The sequence below is a fragment of the Cornus florida genome, unplaced genomic scaffold (genome assembly GCF_030987335.1).
Source record: "Cornus florida cultivar Cherokee Brave unplaced genomic scaffold, ASM3098733v1 CherokeeBrave_3.0.0_Hap2_Chr01, whole genome shotgun sequence".
Classification (NCBI taxonomy): domain Eukaryota; kingdom Viridiplantae; phylum Streptophyta; class Magnoliopsida; order Cornales; family Cornaceae; genus Cornus; species Cornus florida.
In genome coordinates, this window is record NW_026775571.1 from 13,381,720 (window position 1) to 13,404,908 (window position 23,189).

At 36.6% G+C, this 23,189-nt stretch overlaps 1 protein-coding gene and 1 long non-coding RNA gene across 2 annotated transcripts; both read left to right on the forward strand.

Annotated features, from left to right (window-relative positions):
• The first annotated feature begins 160 nt into the window (after positions 1–160).
• On the forward strand, positions 161–650 carry LOC132290814 (uncharacterized). Its single transcript, XR_009475771.1, has 3 exons — positions 161–213; positions 333–451; positions 551–650. It is a non-coding gene; the product is annotated as an uncharacterized LOC132290814 (long non-coding RNA).
• A 14,945-nt stretch (positions 651–15,595) lies between these two features.
• On the forward strand, positions 15,596–19,004 carry LOC132269356 (LRR receptor-like serine/threonine-protein kinase FLS2). Its single transcript, XM_059770522.1, has 5 exons — positions 15,596–15,859; positions 16,153–16,282; positions 16,399–16,498; positions 18,511–18,707; positions 18,823–19,004. The coding sequence occupies exons 1-5, from the start codon at positions 15,596–15,598 to the stop codon at positions 19,002–19,004; spliced, it is 873 nt and encodes a 290-aa protein (XP_059626505.1).
• Positions 19,005–23,189: the final 4,185 nt, after the last annotated feature.

Genomic DNA, 23,189 nt, shown 5'->3' on the forward strand with positions numbered 1-23,189 from the left:
CAGGTTATTATTTGAACCCAGAATACTTTTATTCAAATTCGAAAATTGAAGAAGATAAAGAGATTGCAAAGGGTTTGTATGCATGCATTGCAAGGTTAGTCCCAGATGTCAAAGACCAAGACAAAATTACCGAGGAGCTGTCCTTATATTCTAAAGCTGAGGGCCTCTTTGGTAATCCCTTTGCTATTAGATAGAGAAGTACACGAGGACCAGGTAAAGTGGTAAAGTATATTAAGTTAGTATAGCTAAGTGTTAAAATTATTTTGACAATAGAGTCGATAGAAAGATGAAGCTAAAGTTGCTAAACATCATTATTAATTTTTTTTTAATAGCTAATTGGTGGGAAGCTTATGGCAAGTCAACAAAACTTCTCCAAAAGTTTGCTATAAAGGTTTTAAGCCTTACTTGCAGTTCTTCTGGTTGTGAACGAAATTGGAGCGTGTTTGAGCATGTAAGTATATACTATTTACTAACTAGGTTTGTAATTTAATTGTTGAAAATTAAAATTTTAATTTTTTATACTTACTAGTTAAAGTTGAATTTATTGCAGCTTCATAACAAGAAAAGAAATAGGCTCGCTCAAACAACGTTGAATGATTTAGTGTTCATCAAATATAATAGAGCATTGAGGCATCGATATAATATGCGTGACACTCTTGATCCTATTTTACTCGATGACATTGATGAGAGCAATGAGTTGTTGACGGGGAGGATGGATGATTCTGATGCAGAACATGATCTAGTCTATGAAGATGATTCCTTGACATGGGGTGATGTTGCTAATTTTGCTGGTATTGGAGAGGCAAGCAGGCCGCAACGGTCTACTAGATCAAAATCTAGTTCTAGTTCACGGTTACCAACAAAGGGAGCAGAAAGTTCTTCAGTTCGACTTGTGGATGAGGATGAGGATGATTCAGATGAGATAGAAGAGGATCCTGAGAATTATGAATCATTTAGTGACGATCAAAATGATGTTATGCTTATTGATGACGAGGATGATATTTAGATTCATTGGTATTGTCTTCTTAGGAAGAATGATGTTTATGTTTGTTTTAGTTTTATCTTATACTTCTCCTTAGTTGACTTTTGCATCTTTATGTTAATATGTTTGATTATTCACTGTTTTGAACTCAAGTACTTGATTTACTTGGTTTTGGCATCTTTATGTTGAATATTTAACTTAAGTAATTCATTTAGTTGACTTTTACATCTTTCTATATACTATTGCATGATTTGCATCTTTAATACTTTATTGGGTGGGTTTTGTTTTTTTTTTTTTTTTTTTCCAACGTGCGCCTTGCTTCAGTCGGGCGCGTGCCTCACCTTGCGCCTTGTGCCTTAGGCTCCAGGAGGCATTTGCGCTTTTGTGCGCCTTGAGTCTTTAACAACTATGGTAAATGCAGCTTGACAGTTCTTCCAACAGAGTATCCATCTTTCTTTTTTGTTGTTCTATTTTATGATTTTTTTTTTTTGAAGGTTTATTCCCTTGCAAATTCTATGCGAAATAGATACATCAAAGTACCAGTTGAGAATAGATCAGACATACTTTGTAAACATGTCATTAAGTACTATGCAAGCAATCATTTCCTATGAGATTTTGTTTCTCTCTTGTAAAATGACATTTTCTATTGAATTATATTCAATTCAATAAATATCATGGAAAGAAAACCTATTTATGATGTTATACAATTTCATTTTATCTTTGTCACTCTTGTGGGCACATCAATTTAATACACAGGATGAAAGTTGGGCCAAAAATCACCTCCATTCCAACAGTGTGCCATTTCCTCCATTTTTGGGAATAAGTGGAGGAGAAATGGCCACGTTGCTTAAAAAAGTGGGTGAAAAAAAATTAATTGCACACTATTGAACTTGTATTACATTTGTATAATAATATGGTATATTTGTGTAATAATACGGTATAGGTTATAATAATACGGCATATTGTCCATTTAGCCCTTACTTATTGTTTGGAATTGTCTATTTAGCCCTTACTTTACATAATTTGTAACGAATGAAAAGAAGAAGAAAGAAGGAAGAAGGTCTGCGTGAAAAGAAGAAACAAGAAATGAATGAAGGGTAAAATGAGCACCAAAATGACTCCCCATGAAGTCACGGAACTCAAATGAGCCAAGTACTGAAGTAAAGCTTTCAAACCCGATAAAAAATGAACCAAGGGTAAAATGGTCATTTCAAACTAAAATAGGTGCCACCGTTCACAAAAAACGCCTGATTCGGAGTCCGGATGGAAAAGATATGAAGATAGAACAAAGTGGTATCCTCCGTTTAAGAGATACCACGACCCTATCTTACTAAAACCATCATAACTCTCACTAAGGTTGGATTTTTTTTGTATAGCTAGAACCATTGGAAAGCTAACTTCAAGCTCTTGAGGTTAGACTCAAGAATGACCTGATTTGGATCAGAAATGAAGGAGTTATGGCCCTCTGAAGTTGGTGCAAGAAAGCTGTCCAAGAAATACTGAAAAGGGAAGGCTTCAGGGAGGATCAGCAGGTTGACGGCAAGGATCAGCCTGCCGAAACTGCATCATCAGCAGGCTGACGGCAAGGACCAGCCAACCGAAATGCCCTGTCTAAGCTACAAACTCATTGGAATTGATCTCGAAAGGCTATCAACCGACTGATATCAGTTGTCAACCGACCGATGCACCTGATGATAGTAAAATTTGCTACTGTCAAGTGTATGAAAGGTGCTCAGTCCAAGTCTGATGCTATTCATGCATCCTATATGCCCCGAGACAAGTTTAAAAACATTCTCTAGCCTCATACAAGCATCCATAACATGCTAAATCAAAAGGAAACTTCAAACCATACTCCAATGCATGAATTTTTCATAAAAATTCATAAATCACCCAAAAATAGCTCCAAAGTTGAATCTTAAGAGTGTTATGAGATGTGAACATGCACGCAAATGTAAAAAGACATTTAAGATGCATCCCAATGGCCCATGGCTTCAAAATAACCCCAATGCAAAATATGACCTCTTAACCTCAATTTTTCATAAAATTGCATAAAAAGGTGAAATACAACACCATGGCATATAAATGAAAATGAAATGGTGTTTAACCTTTGGCCACACCTCATACATAGTAAATGAATGCCAAAGAACAATTTTCATATGCAATGCACGCTGCAGTGCAAAAATAACATGCTAAAACACTACTTTCCCATATTCTTCTCATTAAAGGCAAAATTCAACATTTATGAATATACATGGATTTCAAAAGAAGTTTAACCCTTGGCCAAATATCATATATATAAAATGAATGTCAAAAAGTGTGTTTAGGCACACATTACAAGTTTCAAGGTAAAAATGACATTTTTAACCTAATTATACATTACAACTTCAAAAGTAAAACTCAAACATGCTAACACTTGCATGTGAACATAAATACATTTAAATGAACTTCAATCCATCGAAACGACCTAGGGATATTGTGTATCCCAAACTAAGGTATCCTTATCTGAAAAATAATCCGATAACTTTGGGGTGAGTAAACAAGTTACTCGTACGGAATGTGCATGCATAGACCTAACATTTTACAAGGTTATCACAATAATGTGAAACAATTTAAAAGGTCATGCCACCTAACGTCTATGTCAAAGGTGAGACTCAGGGAACATCCTAAGCTATCTTAGATCATTTATAGCATAAATCACATCATTCATGCAATTTAAATAACATAAAAGCATGTTATACAAAGTAACAAGATATAAATTCTCAAAGCCATCAACTTGAAATCTAAAATAGAAAAAGTGGGTCATGCCACCTAATGTTTATGTTCCAAATGAATCTATAGGATCATTCATAAGCTACATTTGAACATTTTAGCATAAATGTACTTAATAACATCAAAATTGCAATGATTCATTAAAAATCACAATGCATGAATGTACTTAACAACATTTAAAATTGTAATGATTCATTAAAAATCATAATGCATAAATGTACTTAACAACATTAAAACTGCGATGATTCATTAAAAATCATAATGCATCAATGTGCTTAACAACATTAAATCGCCAATAACCAAAATCACAAGTCACAATTAAACATTGGTTGTCAACTTAAAATTGAATGCGAAATCAAATAGTGGAAGACTTGGACATCAAATCTTGGAGTAAAACTAAGACCTAAACGGTTATTTCGGGCACTAACCCGCTGGGAATACTACCTTAATACGCACTATAAAATGGGGAGAACTCGTACCTAAATTCTAAAACAACATAAAATGGTCCCATATTAACATATACTAGTATACAAGTCCCAGTCATCTCAAATATTAAGTCAAAACTTAATTAAGCTAAAGGAACCATTAAATTGATTTTAATTAATCATTTTAATTAAAGTCTCTAGATTTTCATACTTATCCAAATGCTCTCAAATTTAAGTATGTTAAACAACATACCTAGACTTAATTTAAAAGCATGTTACAAGTCAATTTCAAGCAAGGTACAACCATGAGATTTAATCTTTCACAAAAGATAAATATTAAATAAAAAGTGCAATTCTTATTTAATTAATCCCAATTTAATATATGTCAACAAATATAATAAAATTAGATTTTCTAGCATGCCACAATTCAAATCAAAGTTATATATCATCATGAATTTTAAATCTTATACAAAGAAATAAAAATTAATAACTTTTAAGATTTGATACAAGGCATATATATAAGTTGTATAATCATGCTAAACACTCAATACAACACACACAAAAGCCTAAAACATTTCCTACCTCAATTTGAGATGAAAACCTCAAAAGCCATCAAAATGTAACGGCTCTGAATCCGACGAAACTACTAGGTTTTGTCGGGGACTACACCGTGCACATAACCCCCATGAAAGCCCCATCAAAATCACAACTTGACCTCAAAACCAAACTCAAAATTTGGCTAGAAATTGGTTCCAATAAGGGTGAAAGATAGAGCACGGCGAGGGAAACAACAAACATTATGGCCGAAGACTTTCCATCAAGGAAAAGTGAACCAAAAGAGGAGAGAGTAGATGGTAGTACCCCTTAGGCTGCCATGGGAGCTCCAAGTCGTGCTTGAAGAGGGGAGAAGATGAAAAATGAAATATCTCACCCCTCTTTTCTAGAAATCTCAAAAAGTGCCCCGAACGGGCTCCGCCGGGTCTGAAAAAGTAAAATTTGAGCAGACGCGCTCAAATGGAAAAACTTTGTGTATGAAAAAGATTTAAAATGAGAAAATATGAACAACGGAAGAAATGGTGTCGAAAACAGAGTCCTGAGCAGAAAGTTATGCCCAAAACAAATTTGGCGCAAACCGGGGCCAAAAACCCTGAAACTGGAGAAAAATGACCAGAAGGAAATTCTATGAATTTATGAGTCAACAAAAAGTGAAAATAAATCCCGTACTAGGATCCAGGCTCCAGACGAGATATTTTGCAATAACTTTCATTAATTGCAAAGTGGCCCCTATAAAAAGTGAAAATTACACTTATGGCCCAGAATGAAAATATCTTCCAAAAATATTTTCTTAAAAACCCCTGAAATAAAATATCTTCAAAAGATATTTACGAAAAACACCCCAAGAAATAAAATTAATTCCAAAGATTTATGCATCCATGCCCCTATGGGCACCGAGAGCAACTAGAGTACTTTTTTGCAAAAGTAAAGATACGTATTTCGAGAAAACCACTCAAGATGAAGACACGTGAAGTCAAAAACTAACTCCGAGCACAAAAAGTGAAGTTTTGCCAAACAAGTGACAAACAGGGAAAAGACAGATAGGGAAAAAGACGAAACAAGGAAAAGGACGAAAGACGCATAGTGTCCGAAAAGTGAAAATGCAGAATTGACTCGGTCCTCAAAGGAAGTTGTCAATCCACGGAAAAGAGTCTTGGAAACCATTTTCGAGAACTCGAGATGACACTAAGCGACACAAAACAGAGCTCAGAAGGGAAAAGACAACGGAAAAAATTTTATCCGAAAAATCCAAGTTATTACAACCTTCCCACCTTAAAGGGATTTCGTCCCCGAAATCAGGAACAGACAAAAGAGAACCGAACAAGATCAAAGCAAGATTAAACTAAAGGACACACTATAAGGTGTTAAAGGACAACTTCAAAAGCCTGTAGATCATTCGAAGGAACGCAAAACTCAAGAACTGAGTGATACTTCCCAAACGAATCGGCATATTAACTCAACGTCAATCATCGAGAGAATCCCAAGACAACTATAAGTCAAATCAAGATAGATGGCTAAGAATGACACGGCAGTACGAACAATGGCCAGAACCCGCCCACACTTACTCATCAGTAAGGTAGCATGACAGTATAAGGCACTAGTTCACAACATGCCACAGAAAGAAACTTTTCGATACAAATGCCATCAATGTCGGAATGATTATTACCAAAAGCACTACGGAAACCAGGCATCCACAAGAGTTGGGGTAGTTAATCCCAAAACTCTAACAACAATGTCAGTGGCACCGTTACGCTTAAGGCCTTAAATCCCTAACGCTGGAGTACTAACGAACCCCACATCTGAAAATGCAACAACAACAACACTAGTCCCGAATCCACAGCCTGACAAGTCTGTGCCCTCAAGCTAATGAATTGGACCCGCAAAATTGAAAACCTAAACACAGATCTGAGTAGACCTACCGTAAGGCTATATACAGAAGGCAAAACGCTGGATCAAAATCCCTATAGTGGACAACTAAAATCCTCAAAACATAAGTCTACAATGTGGCTCACTCATCTCTATCCCAACAACCACGGTTACAAAACCCCAACATAAGTGCAGGAAAGATGAAGCAGTAGAGGAAAGATGAAGCAGTATTAAAACAAATACTCACATAGTGCATGTTCGCAAAAATTAAATGATATAAATCAAATAATATCTTAGTACTAAGCATAGTACACACAAGGTAAATGAAACATGCCACCTATCACATAGGGGTTAAACATATGATGACATGCCATACACCACTAATGGCACTTGCATGTTAAATGGATATAGTATATGAAAACGTATCATATATACCTTCACACAAACTACCACATAGCCACATATCCTAAACATGTTTCTAATGCATGCTCGAAAATAATGGGGCTTATAAACATGTAAGAGTGATCATACAAATGACAAATTTGTAAAATCAAAAGAAATGAATGGAATGCCTCTCAAAAGACAACCTCTCAGAAAACGTAACACAAAACTTGGATGAGTCCAATCTCTCACTAAGAGGAAAGGAACCATCCCCCAAACGACCACTAAAGTCCTCGAGACATAGGGTCAGCAAGTCTTTCCCAAGACCAGCTCATACCTTAATGGAATCCTAACACCACACGAAATAAGACAACATCGAAATGGATAGCCCCAATGCTAACCGTTACGAGACAATCAACAAGAAAACCCCCGATCCAAGATGCCAATGAGTCCGATAGGAACTCTACAGGATTCTACCAGGACCCTAACACAACGTCCCAAGTCTCCAAAGACAAGGGAGAGTAATTAATTGCACCAACACAATTAATTACATAAAGCAGCTCACATCCCAACTGTAGCTCGTAAGAGCTAACCAAGGTAACATAAGAAGGATTCTAGGTTAACGCACCTATCCAAATCCCGAAACCATCGCTCTAAGGAGGCAAGACACAAGAACCTCGCCCTGAGGCTCACAAGAAACTTCCCAACTCCTAAAAGAAAGATTCGAGTCAATCCTGACTCATCATTCCATGATGCTAGAAACAAAGACCTTAATGACATCATGATGTCAAGACCACTACGAAGTCCTAAGGGATGACACCGACACCTCCAACACCACCGTGACTACGTTATAAAAAGACAAAAGAAAATGAGACGAAACGGTACCTCCGTGGCTTACGTCTCATCTCGCCAAAAAGGAGACTACAACACCATGCTCATCCGAGCCCTAACGAGAAGACTCTCCATAAGTCAAGACTGTGACGCTATATGCGTGAAAAAGAAACGAGATCAATAATAACACGAGTTATTATGATCGAATGCAACTCGCTCAATGAATGCATAAAATAATTACCACGTCAATGTATGCAACATACAGTCATGCATAAGCAGATAAGCATATACAACATGCTAAACAGATAATGAAAACTCCTAGGTACTTAAACATATAAGCACGTATCAAATGATGATGCTTTTAAATACATAAGCATATAAGTGCAGAAAACATGTCATCACACCGAGCATGTTATCAAATGGCACGTAAACATGTTATCAAAAAGCATGTGAACATATCAAAGTACATCAACAAAACATGATATGCACCCAAAATCCGTCGTCCAAGGTATTCGAACTCAGATGCTCTGATACCACTTGTGACGGCCCAAGTTTTTCAACCCGGTACGTCAGTGATGAACCGAAAGATGACCCGATAATGGATCCGAAATGCGGAAGCAAAAGATAAACAATGGTCTCTAGAGATACAACATGACTTTAAGAAACCAATGTGACCCTTAACGAGGTCACGGAACCCAAAGGAATCAAATGCGGAAGCAATGTTTCAAAAACGAACAAGAATGAACCTAGGGGAAAAAACGTAATTTTCAGCCTAAAAGTGGGTGCCACCAAGCACACCATTGGAAAGACAATAAAAAATCAATGAACCTAGACTCAAAAATCCCTTGATTCGGAGTCCGGATGAAGAAGATATGGCTTACGGAAGAAGAAGGGGCAAAACGGTCAAAAAGGGGACAACCAAGAACATCTAACCGGTTAGGAGACCTTCTTAACCGGTTAGGAAACCAAAAATCATGAGAAAAACACTGCCCATGCACATGTAACCGGTTACGAAACCCCTCGTAACCGTTTATATGTGAAGGAGGCAGAATGGGCAGCCCAAAAACCTGGCAGCAGGGGTTTTTCTGGGAAAAATGAAAATTTGAGGGCCAAGATGAAATTTTCTGGAAAAACTCAAAGAAGAAACCCCCCTCAAAATCAAGCTTTCTACATGAAAAATGAGAAAAATAAAAAAAAAACTCACTGTAAAATGCCCAAAATGCCCTTCCAAGAGAACTGGTTCAGAGGGTCCAAAAAGCTGCAAAATTTAAAAACTGAGAGCTGAACTTTGGATGTGATTTCCGATGCCAAGATGGCATTTTATGGAAAAACACGAAAGAGAAATCCCCCCTAAAATCACATTTTCTAAGTGACCATGTGAAGAACGGAAATTATTTCCCAAAGAAAATTCCCAAAATACCCTTAGGTCAAAATATGCAACAAAAGTGAAAAATGAGTCCGTAGGAGGCTCATTTCACCAAAGAAGAAGCTTTGCCCGGAAACGACTATGCACGCAAACATAACTTACCTAGTAAGATATGCTACAATGGTCCATGGCCCAAAAATATGGCCGAAGCAAAATATGACCCCCCAATGGCCAAAATGCCAAAAATGAAGTTTGGAATGAAAACTTGAAACCTAAAATCACGAAATGGTTTCGAAATGCGGTTTGGCCCTTGGCCACACTTCATGCTTGTTAAATGAATGGTAATGGAAGAAGTTCATACACAATGCATGCTCCGGACTAAAACGCATGGTTTTCCATATGTTCTCATTGAAAGCAAAAATTAACATCCATGACATAAATGTAATTTCAAAAGGAGTTTGGCCATTGGCCTCATGTCATAAATATAAAATGATAATAAAAAGGTGGGCTTAGGCACACATTACAAGTCTAGAAGCAAATATACACATGTAGCATATAAGGTTACAAATGGCTTTTCAAGCCAACCTTCACAAGAATTGAACCCTTCAAGTTCCCAATCATCCAAGCATGGTGAGAATCTCTAACCTTGAATCCTGTACCTGAAATATGCCCCAGTATCGTAGGGGTGAGTAACATAAAGCTACTCGCAGGAAATGAACATGCATCTACCTACGTTTTACAAGTTTGCATGATTTATTCATTGTGGTTCGTTCCGCCTAGTGTCTACGTCAATGTGAGACTCAGGGAGCATCCTAAGCTACCTAAGATCATTTCTAGCATAAATCACATCATTCATGCAATTCGACAACATACGAGCATGCTATTCAAAGCAACAAGCATAGATTCTCAAAGTCATCAATTTGAAATCTAAAGAACAAAAACGACATAAGTGATCATACCACCTAACGTCTATATTCCAAATGAATCTATAGGATCATTCCTAATTTACATTTGAACAACACAACATGAATGTACTTGACAACATCAAAAGCTTATAATGATTCATTAAAATCATAAAACAAGAATGTACTTAACAACATTAAAAGCTCACAATGATTTATTAAAAATCATGGACATGAATGTACTTAACAACATTAAAATGATTTATTAAAATCATAAAACAAGAATGTACTTAGCAACATTAAAATCTACAAAGATCATAAAGCATGGATGTACTTAACAACATCAAAATCGCCGATAGCCAAAATCACAAGTCACAATATAAACCTGATTGCTAACTTGGAATTGAATGCGAAAATAAATAATGGAAGACTTGGACATCTAGACTCGGAATTCTGCCGGGATCAATGGTTGTTCCGGGTACTAACCCGCAGGGAAAACCACCCTAAGTGCGCACTATCTGAATTGGAGAGAACTCATACCTCCCGCACTAAAGCCGAACTTTAGCCATATCATAGTAACAATGTCCCAAGTGACTCCAAAATAAATAAGTTAACAACTTATATATATACGAAACCACATCCCATGCACAAGTAGTTTGTAACCACACAATACGTGCTCTAAATCCACAACTACTATAGGATGACAAATGTTGAATCTTCAGAGCACGATTTGTTACGCGCTATAATAGCATCACATGTCGAATCTTCAGTGTGCGACTCGTTACACGTTATAACAAGATAATCCAATATTGAAACGTAATCTCATAAATTCATTACAAGTCTAAAATCAAGTTTTAGATATACAATCAACGTCAAACACATGATTTAAATCCATAATGCAATAGAAACGGAATTTAATCAAGTAAACTAATTAATTCCTCTAAGTTGCAATTCTCCACCAAATGGCCTCAAATTACATATGTTAAACAACATAGCATGGTCATTGCATATACCAATTCCAAAACTTGATTAGGCCAATTGAATAACAAAATGGAATTTAATTAAATCATGATAATCAAATCCCTAAATTCTAAAACAACATAAAATGGTCCCATATTAACTTATACTAGTATACAAGTCCCAGTCATCTCAAATATCAAGTCAAAACTTAATTAAGCTAAAGGAACCACTAAATAGATTTTAATTAATCATTTTAATTAAAGTCTTTAGATTTTCATACTTATCCAAATGCTCTCAAATTTTAAGTATGTTAAACAACATGCCTAGACTTAATTTAAAAGCATGTTACAAGTCAATTTCAAGCAAGGTACGACCATGGGATTTAATCTCTCACAAAAGATAAATATTAAATAAAAAGTGCAATTCTTATTCAATTAATCCCAATTTAATATATGTCAACAAACATAATAAAACTAGATTTTCTAGCATGCCACAATTCAAATCAAAGTTAATTTTAAATCTTATACAAAGAAATAAAAATTAATAACTTTCAAGATTTGATACAAGGCATATATATAAGTTGTATAATCATGCTAAATACTCAATACAACACACACAAAAGCCTAAAACATTCCCTACCTCAATTTGAGATGAAAATCTCAAAAGCAATCAAAATGTAATGGCTCCAAATCCGACGAAACTACTAGGTTTTGTCAGGGACTACACCGTGCACATAACCCCAATGAAAGCCCCATCAAAATCACAACTTGATCTGAAAACCAAACTCAAAATTTGGCTAGAAATGGGTTCCAATAAGGGTGAAAGATAGAGCACGGCGAGGGGAACAACAAACGTTAAGGCCGAAGACTTTCCATCAAGGAAAAGTGAACCAAAAGAGGAGAGAGAATATGGCAGCACCCCTTGGGCTGCCATGGGAGCTCCAGGTCATGCTTGAAGTGGTTAGAAGATGAAAAATGAAATATCTCACCCCCCTTTTATAGAAATCTCAAAAAGTGCCCCGAACGGGCCCCGCCGGGTCCGAAAAAGTAAAATTTGAGCAGACGCGCTCAAATGGAAAAACTTTGTGAACAAAAAAGATTCAAAATGGGAAAATATGAACAACGGAGGAAACAGCATAAAAAAAAGTCCTGAGTAGAAAGTTATGCCTAAAACAAGTTTAGCGCAAACCGGGGCTAGAAACCCTGAAACTGGAGAAAAACGACCAGAAGGAAATTTTATGAATTTATGAGTCAACAAAAAGTGAAAATGAATCCCGTACGAGGATCCAGGCTTCAGACGAGATATTTTGCAATAACTTTCATTAATTCCACAATGGCCCCTACAAAAAGTGAAAACTACAATTATGGCCCAGAATGAAAATATCTTCCAAAAATATTTTTTTAAAAACCCTTGAAATAAAATATCTTCAAAAGATATTTACAAAAAACACCCCAAGAAATGAAATTAATTCCAAAGATTTATGCATCCATGCCCCTATGGGCACTGGGAGTAACTAGAGTACTTTTTTGCAAAAGTAAAGATACGTATTTCGAGGAAACCACTCAAGATGAAGACACGTGAAGTCAAAAACTTACTCCGAGCACGAAAAGTAAAGTTTTGCCAAATAAGTGACAAACGGGGAAAAGAAAAAATAGGGAAAAAGACAAAACAAGGAAAAGGACGAAAGACGCATAGTGTCCGAAAAGTGAAAATGCAGAATTAACTCGGTCTTCAAAGGAAGTTGTTAATCCACGGAAAAGAGTCTCGAAAACCATTTCCGAACACTCGAGTTGACACTAAGCGATACGAAACAGAGCTCAGAAGGGAAAAGACAACGTAAAAAATTTTATCCAAAAAATCCGAGTCATTACACACTTGTTCATCATGAACTTCACTGTCTTCATTATCTGAAATGTTAGAGTCAGATAAAGTAATGACATGAGGACCTCTTTCAAGAAAAGCGACATAAGAAAAATCATTAATATCATCCTGAGGAGAATCATTATCACTTAAAGTAGAATTTTCAGACATAGAAACTTTCATTTCTTTTTCTTTATTCCTATCATTTTGTTCTTTCCTAGGACTAGGACAAATATTGGATGCGTGACCTTTGCCACCACAATTCTAGCATATGAATTCAGTTTCTTTTGATTTTTCTACTTTCTTTTCATTAAACCTAAACTTTAACGTCTTGTCAAAATTTTGATGATTAGCTATGTTGGTATTCCATCTCCTCTATTGTCTTTGCAAGATCTGATTGAATTGCCTTAACAAAAATGCAAGATCATCATCAGAGTTATCATCCATAGAATTCTCAATCTGTGTAGATTTTAAAGCAAGATTTTTCTCTTTCTGATTTAAATCAAAGTTCTGCATCTCAAAAGTTTTCAATGAACCTACCATCTCATCAACTTTACAGGTAGTCAAATCCCAATGTTCAGTGATGGTTTCAACTCTAATCAGGAATCTCTTAGGTAAAGACCTTAAGATTTTTTCATAGATTTTTTTATCACTAACTTTTTTACCTAAGTGACGCAATTCAGAAATTATTTCAAGAAGACTAGAATAAAAATCAGAAAAAGATTCATCTTCTTCATCACGATGTTCCCAAAGTTATGAGAAAGCATCTGTATTTTGGATGACTTCACTTTTGATGTTCCTTCATGAGTAACTTGCAAAATATCCCAAGCTTCTTTAATAGTATTACAATCAGAAATTTTAGCATATTCGGATGGAACAATAGAATTAATAATTGCATATAACGCTTTGCCATTAACATCATTACGCTCAGTTTCAATAGCAGTAAATGTAAAAGGATCTTTCAAGACTTGGACTTCTTTACCATCTACAATTTTATCTACTGTAGGTGGTGAATAGCCAGTTTCAACAATAGCCTAAGTTTAACCACCAGAATTTTGTAAATAGGCTCTTATCTTTGATTTCCATAAATTGTAATTATCTCCTTCAAACAAAGGACCACGTTGATTAGAACTACCTTCTTTCAACGCATAAGACATGATTAAAAATCAATTTTTTTGAAATCAAAACAAAACTTTCCAACATGGATCAGCTCAATGTGTAGAGATTGGCTCTGATACCAATATATGAGTTGTACGCAGCGAAATATACTTAGAAAGTTTTGATTATTTTTTAAAACAGATCTTGTGTTTTTCTAACTTCCTTTGTTTTAGTAATTATTAAATTAATATCATGCAATAAAATAAAGCAAAGTAAAGTTAGAGATGACACAAGGATTTTAACGAGGAAACCCAGTTGATAAAATACGTCAACTGTTTGTGTGGGAAACATCTCGTGGACTATGCAGCCCAAAGTAAACTGATCCACTATGCTTGAAACAAAGTACACTGAACTCTGACTCTGGCTCACACCCTATCATTCTACCAAACACCAACTGCTGACAATCCTCTGGCTTTACGACTCCCCGTCCAACAGCAACTTGACCTCAGGCTTATGCTTGATCTTTTTGGAAGAGTAGCAGGTAGATCAGACAACACTCATCACTTTTACTTTTATTCTTCAATCGTCTGAATTTGATGTAGAAGTAGATCTGCTTTTATCTGATCGATGTAGATACAACTGTATGATTACGATCAGGATTCGAACACCACAACTCTAAACTCACTATGTGTTTATGTGTATGTGTTCTAGAAAGACAAACAGAAAACTGTTTAAGAATTTTTGAGACAAAAATCTTCCTAAGGCTTTTTAAGAATAATAAACTGATAATGCAAAAAGCCGTAAATAAACCTATGTGTATGACAAGTTTTATATAGAGTTTAGAATGTCCTAGTCCCTCTGAAAATATGAAAATTCGTGCATAGGACTTGGTACAATTCTAGACCAACTAGGAAACAATTCTGAAATAGGAAACTGATCATGACTACATGAACTGGTTTAGAGGGGCTGAACTGGTTCAAGTTTTGCAGAAGGATTTTTGAATCCAAACTCAGAGGGGCTGAACCGGTTCAAGTTGGCTTGTACTTGAAATATGGTTCTTTTAAGCTTGAAACACTGTATATGGTAAGTCTGAATGGTATGCCAAGTGTAGAATGTCTTAACCTATTTAGAATTCTTCCTAAAGTGTTGTTCTTACCTTTTTCGTCAAATGATCTCTATTATGGTAACTTTGAACTACTTTTCCAATTCTGTAGTTGCCGTTGATCTTGATAACTTGCAGTACAAGTCGCTGGAATTACAACTCGACATGGACTTGTTTTGTTTACGATAATTGCCAAATACAAAATAATATCTCACAGATCTATCCAACAACGATTTTTCTGGAGAGATTCTTAACTCCTTAAAGACGCTCAGGTATCTCCAATATTTGAATGTATCTTTCAATAGACTCTAAGGAGAAATTCCTACTGGAGGACATTTTGTGAACTTTACAGCTCAATTATTTATGCATAATGAAGCACTTTGTGGCCTAGCCCAACTGCAAGTCCCGCTTTGCAAAACCAACAAGAACCAAAGATCGAGGTCAAAAATTGTACCATTGTTGAAATATATTTTACATCATATTGCATCGATAACTATTATGGTGGCTGTCATATTTGTGTTGATGCAATATCGAAAACAAATGGTCAAATTATCGACAAATATAGATTCTTTGCCTCTGAAAAATGCAGATTCATTGCCTCTAATAAATGAAGATTTGTCATCTCTGATATGGAGAATAATTTCATACCAAGAGCTTTTACTAGCAACAGATGCATTCAACGAAGCCAACCTTATTGGTGTTGGAAGTTTTGGTTCAGTATATAAAGGAACGCTTTCAGATGGGATGATTATTGCTGCAAAGGTTTTCAATTTGCAATTAGAAAGAACAATCAAGAGTTTTAATGTCGAATGTTAAGTGATATGCAATATTCGCCATCAAAATCTTATAAAAATCATTACCAGTTGCACTTGTAACTTGGATTTTGGGCCCTTGGTACTAGAGTACATGCCTAATGGGAGCCTTGAGAAGTTGTTATATTCGCAGAGATATTGTTTGGACGACCTACAAAAGTTAAATATAATAATAGATGTCGCATCAGCCTTGGATATCTCCATCATGGTCATGCATCACCCATTGTTCATTGTGATTTAAAGCCCGAGAATGTCCTACTTGACAACGATATGATTGTACATGTTGCTGATTTTGGCATTGCCAAACTCTTTGGTGAAAGGGATCTTTTGGCACAAACCACAACCTTGGCAACAATTGGGTATATGGCACCAGGTGATGTTCTATGCTCATTATATCAATTGAGTTTCAAGCTTTCATATTTACTTTTTGCACTTGTATTGTCCTTTTCCTTTGTTAGAATTTATTTTCATTGCTGATTTGGTGCATAGAGTATGAAATGGAAGATAGGGTATCAACAAGATGCGATGTCTATAGTTATGGTGTCTTGTTGATGGAAATATTCACCAGGAAGAGGCTGACAGATGAAATGTTTGCCGGAGAGATGAGCTTAAAGTGTTGGGTGAAGGAAGCATTAGGGGTTTCAATAATTGAAGTTGTGGACAACAATCTGATAGGAACAAAGGATGAAAATTGATTAGAGGAAAATGACTTTAAAGTCAAATGAGTCGTAGAGAATTCAATGTATTTACTCCATTATTTTTGGTCCAATGGAAAGGCGACATGCGACAATTTCCAATGGACTTGCCAAATTGGATTATTACTTTGAATATCCAAAAGTGGGAGAATAGTATGAAATTGTTGAAGATTGAGTTTGTTGCCCACCTATAAGAAGGAAGTATGTGGTGAGTTCCAGTGGAACTTACCACGCTGGATTGCAATTCTTGTGACTATTATTGGAAGTTATATTTACGTAGTAATTGGACAAGTGGGCTAATGCAATCCTATTGTATGGGGTTTCCTATTTTTGTTAAGGAAATAGGTGAGTCCTTTTAGGACTTGCCATCTTTAAAATTAAGGGTCCACATCTTCCTATATGGAATGAGTTTGGCCACACATGGCGAGTTCTGTGGGACTTACCACAACTTATTAATTCCTGTAGGAATTGTTACTATAGAAGGTGTTGTATTTTTAAAAGAATCCCAAGTACATGGAGATTCACCAAAATTGGTAGCACAGAAATTGACCAAGTCAGATGACGGAGAACGTGGGGCTGGATTCTCTCCTTATTTTTAGGAGGCTTCAACATTTATTTCATTAAGTCAACTGTGTTTGCTGAAGAGGGAAGTGGGTAACGGTTTAGAGAGGCATGCATATTTCTGGATATATATATATATATATATATATATATATATGTGTGTGTATATATATATATGTACTGAAATTTAGCTCTCGAAATCCTAAAATCCTGGGGCCATCACGCCATAGAAGTCAAGACTAAACAAGAAAGTCTGAAGGAAAGGAAGTTGCCTAAAATTTAAGGAGACGTAGTCTACAGAAGAAAAGGAAGTGGGTTGGATAAATATATATATATATATATATATATATATATATATATATATATATATATATATATATTCTGGGAAACTAACCACGATGAGGAAGTTACTAAAATTCAGGAGTTCACAGTGCCATGATTTCCAAAGCTCAAAGAGAAAGTCCCAAAATGGGAAGTTACCAAAGTTTAAGGGATGTGGGCAAATATTTCCGGTATATATACATATATATATATGAAATATCACCCGCAATAAGGAAGTCACTGGAAATTAGAGACCACAATGCCATGAAAGGAAGGTTCTACAGAAGGGGAAGACTACTAGAAATCATAGGACACTTGGCTAAATAAAGATACAATAATTAAAGGAGGTGGTATTTCATGCAACTGCCACCACTAATTGAAGAGAAGTTATCGTGAATCATGGATGGTAAGGCTGATGAAATCGTGTCTAAAGGGGAGGATATTTATGGCAAAAGAAAGGGAGCAAGAAATCGTGGAAGATAAAGTGGAAAAGATGATAGAAGAAGATAGAAGGAAGGAGTTATAATTGCCAAGAGAACATGGGACACTTGGTAGTTCAAAATCAATACAAGTGGAAGTTGCTAAGGCTGCTGTGCATGCATGAAAAACTTTATAAATAGAACACTTAGGCTTCACTTGCAAACCCTGTTCAAATCACACAACCCAACATCACTTCAATTTATTCACATTCATGTATCTTTACATTCATGCAATGCACATTCAATATGTTTAATTCAAGTCCTGCACTTATTATTCCTATTTTCCAACACTTTACATTGAAGTCCTGCATTTTCAATACTACTTTTTTTTCCACTAGCCATAAAATAGTCCAGAAGTCCTTTTTCAAGGCAAAAAGAACCTCCGAAGGTGGTAATTCCAGTCCTTCATACAATCGCTTGATCCTTGCAATCTCTTACTGGATAATTGTTCGGATATCCACTTTGGAACGACAGCAGTTCCTAGCACGCCCGACATTCACAGAAATATTGTTTGGATGACCTACAAAGGTTAAACATAATAATAGATGTCGCATCAGCCTTGGATATCTCCATAATGGTCATGTAGCACCCATTGTTCACTGTGATTTGAAGCCCGAGAATGTCCTACTTGACGAAGATATGATTGCACATGTTACTGATTTTGGCATTGCCAAACTTTTTGGTGAAAGGGATCTTTTGGCACAAACCATAACCTTGGCAACAATTGGGTATATGGCACCAGGTGATGTTCTATGCTCATTATATCAATTGGGTTTCAAGCTTTCATATTTACTTTTTGCACTTGTATTGTCCTTTTCCTTGTTCGAATTTATTTTCATTGTTGATTTGGTTCATAGAGTATGAAATGGAAGATAGGGTATCAACAAGATGCGATGTTTATAGTTATGGTGTCTTGTTGATGGAAATATTCACAAAGAAGAGGCCGATAGATGAAATGTTTGCCGGAGAGATGAAAGTTTGCCAGAGAGATGAGCTTGAAGTGTTGGGTGAAGGAAACATTAGGGGTTTCAATAATTGAAGTTGTGGACAACAATCTGTTTGCTGAAGAAGGAAATGGGTAACGGTTTAGAGAGGCATGCATATTTCTGGATATATATATATGTGTGTGTGTATATATATATATGTACTAAAATTTAGCTCTTGAAATCCTAAAATCCTGAGGCCATCACGCCATAGAAGTCAAGACTAAACAGGAAAGTCTGAAGGAAAGGAAGTTGCCTAAAATTCAAGGAGACGTGGTTTGCAGAAGAAAAAGAAGTGGGTTGGATAAATATATATATATATATATATATATATATATATATATATATATATATATATTCTAGAAAACTAACCACGATGAGGAAGTTACTAAAATTCAGGAGTTCACGACGCCATGATTTCCAAAGCTCAAAGAGAAAGTCTCAAAATGGGAAGTTACCAAAGTTTAAGGGATGTGGGTAAATATTTCTGGTATATATATATATATATATATGTATGAAATATTACTCACGATAAGGAAGTCACTGGAAATCAGAGACCACGATGCCATGAAAGGAAGGTTCTACAGAAGGGGAAGACTACTAAAAATCATGGGACACTTAGCTAAATAAAGATACGACAATTGAAGGAGGTGGTATTTCATGCAACTGCCACCACTAATTGAAGAGAAGTTATCGTGAATCATAGATGGTAAGGCTGATGAAATCATATCTAAAGGGGAGGATATTTATGGCAAAAGAAAGGGAGTAAGAAATCATGGAAGACAGAGTGGAAAAGATGATAGAAGAAGATGGAAGGAAGGAGTTATAATTGCCAAGAGAACATGGGACACTTGGTAGTTTAAAATCAATACAAGTGGAAGTTGCTAAGGCTGTTGTGCATGTATGAAAAACTCTATAAATAGAACACTTAGGCTTCACTTGCAAACCCTGTTCAAATCACACAGCCCAACATCACTTCAATTTATTTACATTCATGTATCTTTACATTCATGCAATGCACCTTCAATATATTTAATTCAAGTCCTGCACTTATTATTCCTATTTTCCAACACTTTACTTTGAAGACCTGCACTTTCAATACTGCTTTCTTTTCCACTAGCCATAAAATAGTCTAGAAGTCCTTTTTCCAGGCAAAAAGAACCTCCGAAGGTAGTAATTCCAGTCCTTCATACAATCGCTTGATCCCTGCAATCTCTTACTAGATAATTGTTCGAATATCCACTTTGGAACGACAGCAGTTCCTAGTACGCCCGACATTCACCCTCATTTCCGTACTTAGAAAGGACCACAGTTTTTAGGAGCTGAACATCTTGGCACGCCTGGTGGGACATCTTAACAAATTGTTCAACGACCAGTGGAAAAAGGTAAGGCAAGTCTATTTAAGACCCTGCCGAACTAAAAGAGATGCAAGTCAGTGAACTTTTAGTGGAAAGTTCATAATTCACACCTGATGAAAATGATATGGTGGAAAAATTTGCTTAAATAACAGCAAATGGACCCATCATGGGCAACATTCGTACGATGGCAATGCAGTAAGATAGGTTTATGCAAGACCAAGCAAAAGTCGCTCAAGACTTAGCCAGAGTTACTCAAGACCAATCTAAAGCTGTTCTTTCTCAAGAACGGAATTTAGCAGAATTGGTGGACCAAATCTCTCATAGGTTTGAGTCCATGTTGGAATGGTCCTTTGGTGGATTGACTCAAGGTTTGGCCCCTCGGCCAAACAACTCTGAAGGGTCTCAACAGTTAGCCTTCCAAGCTAGCAGGATGGCCCCATTTATTGAAGGTACTTCCTCTTAGCAACAAGCAGGGCCATTCCCTCCAACTCAGCAGCAGGTGCAGTCCCTTCCAATAGTACAATCTTACATGCCAGCTGCACCTGTGACCACTCCAGTGGCACATATGACTGTTCCCCAAACGGTGCCCATGCCAGCCATTCAGCAAGTTTAGAATCCTCCACCTATTGTATTCTCACAGCAGACTTGGTATGATCAACTTGGCCAACCATGGCCATTCCTCAAGCACAACAGAACGTTCTACCTATGAACATTTAGCCAGCCATACCTGCTCCTCCAAAGCCACCAATGGTCATTCCAATGGTGGTTGGGGGGCAACCTTTTCCAAGGGAGCCACTTCTTGACCAAGGAGGAAGGAGTCGTGGCAGGAATAACTATGCAGATGCCAATCCACTGCTAATGGCGGGTGGGGGGTATCAAGTGGCTAATCAACCTCAAGGTTGGCCCGACAACAACCCTCTACAGCCTATGGCACTTGATAGAGGCCAATTTGTAGAATTCCTTTAATAGGAATTTGGCCTAACTCGAAGGGTGGAAGGCCAACATACAGAAAGCCCTATCCAGAGTTCATTGAAGAAATTGAATTTCCAAGGAATTTCAGAATTCCGGAGTTTGCAACGTTCAATGGAGAGGGCGAACAGTCCACATTAGAATATATCAACTAGTTCACTGTCCAATGTGGAGAGGCAGCAGCCAATCCATGGCTGAAGGTATGCTTGTTTCCAAATACACTAACTGGTTATGCTTTCAGGTGGTATTCTAACTTGCCAGCCAATTCCATCCAAAGTTGGCAGCAATTTGAGGATTCATTCTATACTCAGTTCTATAGAGCTGAACCTGAAGTGTCCATGGCAGACCTTTCCAAACTTCATCAACTACTTGGAGAGTCGGTAATGAGCTTCCTTTCCAGGTTCAGGAGGCCAAGTACAAATGTAATTTGTCTTTGCCGCCAGAAGAATATGTGAAGATGGCTATGAATAGCCTAGAATTTGAACTTCGTAAGAAGTTTGAAGGAGTACAATTCTATGACTTATTTGACTTGGCCGATAGAGTGGCTAAGTATGGAGAGCTCCTCCATGAGGATCAAGACAGGAAAAGCTCTTCTAAGGGCACCTACTATCATAATCCTAACTATGAGGTATATACCACCAAAATTGATAGGGAGTTGGAAGTAAATGTAACCAAGCTTAACATAAAGAAGGCTTATACTTGTGAGGCCTTGGCAAAACCAAAATTAACTACGGCCAACTTACAGGCCACCTCTGGTTCCAAGTGCAAAGGGGCAGACCCTTCTAGGAGTTACACTTTTGACATCTGATCGGTTGGTCAATTAAACATCAACCTTCGCAATAGCACGAATCATTGTAAAATAGGGCTATTGGTCGGGTAAGTCGAACCACTGGGACTGCGCTAGTCTAAGGCAACCTAAATGTCTAGAATCATTCTTAGAATGATAAGGGGGTTTATAAAGGTTTGTTTGTTTGTCACTAAACTAGGAATTCAAAGATACATTAACAATAAAATTGTAAGAAATTTAGAAAGAGAGATCTAGGTAGAGAAGACTAAGGAGATGAATTCACACTACACCCTAAGTACATGCTAGATTAAGTCTAAATTGGGGATGGACAATATATGCAATGGTCAAGAAATATATGACAACACTTAGTTACCATATATTTGTTAAGAGATCCATTAAATTGGCACAAGAATGATCCTTCAAAAGCTAACACATTGAACTACCTAAACTAGGATGTAGAGTCAAATATATTATCTTAAGCTAAAGATCATCAAGCATTCAAGCAAATGACAAAGCACATGAAGTAGGAAACTAGCATAACCCATCAAAGGAAGTTCCTAAGCAATGGACTATCCATTTTTCTATCAACATGCCTTGAAAAAATTTCATAGTTTTCTCCCCATTGTCACCATGAGAATACAAGCAATAAGATTAATGTAAGAATCATCAAGTCAAGCTAAATAACTTACATCAATCATTTAAACATAATAGAGTTCATTACAAGAAGTAATATGCTCTAAACTATGAAAAGACCAAAATCTATACATTAAAATCCCCAAAATAGAACCTAATCTAGAACATGAACAACAAGGGGAGGCTTCATCACCTCCCTAGATAGAGTTTAGTTACCCATTGATGCACTAGAGGAATGAGGAAGCTTGAAGAAAGACTCCATTTTCGTGCTTCTTCCTTTGCTTCAAGAACACACCTTTCTTGCTCTCTTCTCTCCCTTCTATCTTGTAAAAATGAAGCATAATGATATGTGTGGCCTCCCTCCCTTATCTTCTAGAGATAAGCCTCTAAAAACCCCCACCAACCAACATCTCCAACCAACCATTAAAGAGGGAAATTAGAATTGAGGAACCCAAGATGCAAGTGGCTGAAAATGGGCCATTTCTGGATGCAAT